Source organism: Manis javanica, chromosome 5 (assembly GCF_040802235.1).
Source record: "Manis javanica isolate MJ-LG chromosome 5, MJ_LKY, whole genome shotgun sequence".
Lineage (NCBI taxonomy): Eukaryota > Metazoa > Chordata > Mammalia > Pholidota > Manidae > Manis > Manis javanica.
Genome location: NC_133160.1, coordinates 162,143,755 through 162,150,255, shown reverse-complemented (window position 1 = coordinate 162,150,255; position 6,501 = coordinate 162,143,755). Strand labels below are relative to the sequence as shown.

Genomic DNA, 6,501 nt, shown 5'->3' with positions numbered 1-6,501 from the left:
TAGAAGAAAAGGCAAGTGAGGCATTGATTTTTTAAAATGGGGCTATGAATGCCTAGTTTGTGGAGTTGTGAGGACCAGCCGAAAGGATGTCTGTGGACCTCACAAAGAGTTGTTTGGTGCAGAATAAGCACTCAACCAGTGGAAGCCACTGCCCTTCCTTTAGCCAGGCTCCAAGGGTGTAAGTTCCTTCCTTATTGCTCTGTCCTTGGCCAGCACCATGGCCAGCACAGAAAAGACACTCCTATGCTTGTCCAAATAGCCTCAGGGAACGGGAGTGAAACCGTACTTTATAAAAGATGGTACAGGTGTCACGATTTCATTCCACTTGGCTCTGGGCTATACACCCAAGTTCAGTACCGCTTCCTGTGGGCAGCTTTCTCACCCACGCTCACAGAGAGCCAGACTCACTTGCTTTGGTTGTTAACACCGTTTATTATTGGCACACTTATCAGTAAAGCATACATAAAATACAGCTGTTTATTAACACACGGAACCACTGTGTCTTTACATGTGTGGTGGAACATATTAATATGCAAATGGAAAAATTAGTTCTCTTATAAAGTTTCACATAAATACACTGGAATTGCCCCAAAAGGAAAATCCCCTTGAAAGAACCAGGTGAGGACTTTACAAAATATTGTACAAGAAATATACTGTGAAAAGAAACATCAGTCAACTCAGATACAATAAAAAACACAAAAAGTTTCAGGTTTATTAAACTGCCCACAAAATTAATGGATTCCATGGCTTGAAAATATTTGGATCAACAGCAATTTTACAAATGCATACATTCTCAAGAGGCCAAGTGTCCTTCTTTACATAACAATCTGCCTTGGTTTCTCTGATGACAAAAAAGACATTTCTTGTTTCAGCACTTGGGCTCAATTGAACCAACTCGGGCTTGAAAACCAATGGACATTAATTAGCTCGCCCATAAATTACCTTGCTGGGCCCTCTTAGCTGTTACCCAACGGAAGAAAACATGACAGAAACAAACAAAGGAAATTAAAGATACATTTAAATCACTTTCCAAAAGCTGATTTTTTTTCTTTTCTTTTTTTACTGAAACAAGAAACTCTTAGATGCAAGTCAAAGAGCAGAAAATATTTTACAATATTAAAAAGTCATCTGCAGTGAGGGTCGGCATATCATGAGATCCTGAGCGCTGAGGGCTTACTGACAATATGGCCTTCATCGGATGCTGGGGTCTGGGCGGGGACGGGTTTTGGGGAGGAAATGAACAAACATGTGGTTCACACTGTGCCGGGAGAAGCGCTCGCGATTTGCTCTTGTTTTAATTAAGATCAGTGCCAGTATCTGTGTTACCAGTGAAGGCCTCCAGGGAAGGGTCATGGAAGTTTATTTGCAATGGTCCTCTCAATTAAAAAAAAAAAAAAAAAATTAGAGAAAGAAACTCAGATCGTGGCGGTTTCGAAATAGATGTTTGTGTGGAAAAGTTTTTATTTCTCCTACTCCCTCGCCTGTAAATAAGGGTCTGGAATAGCGAGTGTCACCCCGGGCCTACCGACAGCCGATTGAGGTGCCGCTCGATCTTACTGGGAAGCCTGGGGTGGGGGGTTTTCGGATTTGGACTCTTGAGTGGCCGGAGGTTTACTGTTCCACGGACTGCTGTTCCCCAGGGCGGGTGAACTGTTGAAGTCTTCCTCGTCGTCCATGCCGTTGGCCGCATCATACTGCGTGTTTTCTAATCTAGTGATTAGCCTTTCGTCCTCGTCCCCAAACTCACCTCCCATCAGAGTTGGCTCTCCTACCACCATCACATCCTGTGGACAGCAGCTGACATTATTACAGGGAAACCTTGGGAGAGAGAAGCTCAGCTTAAAACACTAGTGGGAGGTGCTGGGGGCCTAGGGCAGACACACTCGTGTACTGTACACCGGGGCCGAGACGCACATGTGATTTCTACAGGAAATAAGCACTGCCTCCTGACGTGTAACAACCATGCGCGTTTATGTCCTTAGTGTGCAGCCTGACACCGGAGAACGAGCAATGCTAGCAATCTGCAGAAATAAAAAAATGGATTTTTCAAAATTAAAAAAATCCACGCTTTTAACTTGCCGACATTGGGGACTTTGGAGAGGGCTGTGGAACCTCCTGCTGGGTGCTTTTCGATACCTCCAAAAATCCGCCACTTTTCTTTAAGGCCTCTGAATGGCTTTGGAAACTAGCAATGAACATGGGTAGGACGCAATCCTGCAATATTCATGCAACTCAGTCCAAATGGCATTCTCTCTGTCCCAAGGACAGTATACATTTTAATTGAAGACAGAATCTCTCTTTTCTCTACTCAGCCAGGTCCTTTTATGCAGCCAATATCCTTGACATTCTGCTACTTAATTATGGTAATTAATTTAGGTAAAGTTTTCGATAAAAACAATGTTCACACTGATTTGACAATTTGCATAGCTAATTAAGTCATTAGCAAAAACCTGCTGATTGCCAACAAGCCCTGAATTTACCATCTGTTATTTCATGGTGCCTGTCACCTATCCCCACACAGGCAACCCTGCCACCAATCTGGGCAGAAAAGAGAACCAGTCTGTCCAGCTGGTGCCATAAAAGAAAGATGAAGAGCGCTAATTATAATTACATTGATGAAGCTGGTAGTCATCAGAAATGGAAAGCGTGCAAGAAGAATCCATCTAATCACTCCTTTCAGTACAAACTGTCCTTCCATGCAAACAAGTAAGCCACCTACTGTAGCCGGGAGCACCGTGGAGGCCACTGCTGGAGAGGCACGGGGACGGGGGAGAAGGCCGCATACACAGGGCACAGCTCCGGCCTCTTTGTTCAAAGGGGGCCATATGGGGTTGATGGGTGACCTGGGCATGGGACAGGACACCTGTCAGGTGGATTCTGCTGGGCAGGCTCTGAGCAATAGTCTACCTAAAAGTGCAGTGACTGCAGGAGAAGTGCCCAACTGCTGCCAGCTTCTGAGAGGCTAGAAATAGCAGGGCTGTGCCCGATGCTTTTGGAGATGCAGGGGTGCATTTCCTGATTGGGAAGCTAATTTGACAACTGGGCAAAAATTCTCTTCACTGGGGCAAGAGAAGCTTTCCTGGGGAAATACAGAAGAATACTGCTTCTGGTCGGGGAGGGCCCACTGGGCCCTCCGGGTCCCTTCCAGAATTCTGAAGGTACCAATTGAACAGATTCCTTAATTATCACCTTGTTCATTTTGGAATGGAAAATCTTGATTGGTTGATTGATTGATTGATTTCCCCTTAGAACTATGGGGAATTAATCAATAGATTTCCAAACTGTGTTTTCTGACTAATCACCTCGGGAAATGTCCCATAGGAAGAAAATGTCTAAAATATGAACCGGGTAAACTAACTCAGCAATATAGGGACTGGCAGGATAATCAGATGTGTGTTTCCAAGAACATATTTATTATGTAACGAAGAGCCAGATGTGACACTGCCTTATAAGGAGACTCAGAGGGACTCCTAAGATGAGGTACAAAACAGACAGAGACTCTGGCAAGAATCCGGCAGGACTGTAGATGGAATGAGGCCCCCTAGAGGCGTGAACACTATCCAGTTAGCTTTTGCGATAAAAAAGTGCCACTTAGTTATAGGCAACGAGGACACCGTGCTTAGGATCAGGAACAAAGGTAGGAGGCAAGATAAGGCAAGGCCGGGCAGAGGATGGCACGAGGCTAATCTCATTTCTTGGCTTGTGGGCAGCATACTTTTAAGGTCTTGGAAAACACATGCATGGGTGTCACAGGGCGGGAGAAGGACGTTAGAATGGGCCACCTGGGTCCACATTAGCACTGTGATCCCAGTGTCACTGGGAGAGGCTGAGAGCATGTGAGGAGGTAAGCATCAACTGGAAAAAGAGGAGATGGGTAAGAAGCCAACTTAAGCGTGATGTTAGAAAAAATGTTCCCAACACTCCAGATGCCTTCACTGTATCTGAAAATAACAGTTATTGAAGAAAAGTATTATGAAAATAGTGATTTCAATCTCTTCAAATGGGGCTGATGTAGGCTTGTAATATGTTTGGTGTACCTTTGTTCAAAGAACCACTGGAGAAGATGTCCAGGTCTAGATTTTGTAAGCATCCTACATTTCAGAGAGAAGCCACATTTGCTTTAGTGATTATAAAAAATAATCATGTGGGTACGTGTGCGCATGGTTAACAGATCTCAAGCTATAAAAGAGACATGGGCTAAGGACTTCATATGCTCATAAGTACCTGAGGCCACTTTCACAATTACACACACGTCTCTACCTGGTCTTCTTAACCTCTACACTTGGACAGTGGTTCTCCACTCAGGTAATCTCGATTTGTTATCCTCACACAAAGTGAATGGAGACATACAGCACATTTTGGGCTGCATCTAACTAGGGGATTTGGCACCATTTTCCCCACCTCCCCACATCCTTAAAACCCCCCCACAACATTCAACATTGGTAGTGAGATTTACATTCCTTTCCCATCTCTGCTATCTTGTGTGTCCCACAGGAGGCAAGATTGGTCCATCTGAGAGTAACCCGTATGCCCTCGGCACCCGTGAGGCAGACCTCTGCTCCTTGCTGGAGGCCTGGAGGTGCCACCAACACTTGCCCATGTCACATCTTCTCACTAATCCCCCGTGCAAGGACCACCAACCTCTGAGGAGGACTGGAAGTGACTCCTTTCAGGGCCCCTCAATGCTTCTCCTTAAATTGGCCAGAAGGGGTCACTGCTGTTGAATGACACAGGTCTCCATCCCTCCCAGGGTTGAGGCTGCAGTTCGGGATGGCTCCTAGCCCCTGCTTATGGAGTGAGAAGCAGAATCCAAGGATTAAACCCTAGTCCTCGCCAGACACACATGTTGCTGCCAGGGCGGCCAGACAGACCTTGGCTGTGGTCGTGGTGGCACACCCAATCTATTCATGCCTTTGGAGGAGGCAGTCATGCCTGCAGATTGCATTTCTATTTAAACAGTAATACCATGTTGGTAATTCAGCAGACAGGATTAAAAGATGTGGGCACTACAAGCCAGTCATGATGCTTATTAACATTAATGTCCATTCAACTAGAGTACACACAGAAATTTGTACATTTTCCTAACCTGGTTGCCTTGTCTGCCTCTCTTGACCATCTGTAAGTTTTACTTAATTAAAACATGTTTAATTGCATGGTGCTGGGATAGTGCTGAAATTCTACTCTCACTTTCTAACAATGCCTTGTTCTCATGAAGTCCAAAGGGTCTCAAGTCATTACAAACCCTCCTGACATAGGTAAATTCCACTAAGATGTTATTATTAGACTGGAAGACAGGAGTATAATGGAGTAGAACAAACTATGTGCTCTTTAAAAAAAAACTGAAATGCTTCTGACTAAGTCAGGTATGTGAAAATACATGACAAGTACACTGCCATCTATTCTATACCCATGGCAGACATCACTAATTGATGGCCCTCTAAACCCAGTCTAGGCCTTACTGTCACCCATGGCTGACACTAGGAGGCTGAGCTGGCAGGAGAGAGGAAACTTCTTTGCCATCCCTCCATTAGTCATTGAGCTCTTCAATGATGGGACTTGAGTTTTTCTTATTTTTAAATAATCTCGGTATAGCCAATACCTGGTATAATGTAGGGCCTGGCATAGTGTGGGGCACATAGTAGAAGCTCAGAAAACATTTGTTAAACTGAATTGAATACTTGCAGCCACTGTGCCTTTAAGTAGCTATGTCACATAAAGGAAACTAACAAATGTTACTTTCTAAAACTCCAGGATTAGATGATACACGGGCTACCTATGCATGCTTTTGGGTTGATATATTTACACCAGAGCATTTTCTCTGCATTTTACAATGTAACCAGGAGTGGGCATAACTTGGTGGCATCTTAATAAAAATACTCTATTTTTCTCCTTTTTTTCCCTCTGACTCTTTAGGGGTGATAGCCCAGTTCAGAAGACAAAGGGTGAGTCTGGCATGATTTAAAGACTACAATTCTTAGTGGCCTTCAAATTAAAATAGTATTTTTCAGAAAAAAAAATGGTACTGGATACTCTCACCAGGACCCTTTCTTTCTAATACAGCGGGAATGAAAACTATACCCTCTGTCTATGGAAGCCGGGAGAAGAATCCCAGTGGCTCAGGTCATTCTCAAATATCCATTGGGTTGGTTTTAGCCAAAGAGAACTGACCAATGGGAAGTGGGTGAAAGTGGGTTAGAGACAGATTGGAAAGACACATTTAGAAGTTAAGTGAAGAATTCCCATGAAAGAAAGGCCCCCTCTCACGCGGAGAAAGAAGGAGCACAGGACAAGAGGGGAAAGAGTGAGGAAGAGGGACAACGTAAAATTGGATGGGTTGAGGAGAGTAACAAGAAATGGGGCACATTTCTGATGACATGATAGCTAGAGGATATTCATTAAGCTCCATGAAAGTGTCAAGATTCAAACAACAGTCAGATGCCTGGTGACAGAGGTAGCAGAGAAGGCAAAATCACAGGTAACTGTGGAGGGGACAAGAGACAA

The 6,501-nt window shown here is 44.3% G+C and overlaps 1 protein-coding gene across 14 annotated transcripts in view; it reads right to left on the bottom strand.

Annotated features, from left to right (window-relative positions):
• Positions 1-412: 412 nt before the first annotated feature.
• Positions 413-6,501, bottom strand: part of LDB2 (LIM domain binding 2) — a 354,862-nt gene continuing 348,773 nt past the window's right edge. For 5 of the 14 annotated variants that reach the window (XM_017678765.3, XM_017678764.3, XM_017678762.3 and 2 more), the window contains exon 8: positions 413-1,784. In XM_017678765.3, the coding sequence (XP_017534254.1) occupies positions 1,554-1,784 (231 nt within the window). In that variant the 3' untranslated portion in view covers positions 413-1,553. Of the gene's footprint in view, positions 2,022-4,641; positions 4,788-6,501 lie in introns of all 14 variants that reach the window. The other 9 variants (XM_017678768.3, XM_017678773.3, XM_017678772.3 and 6 more) reach the window with 4 other exon arrangements.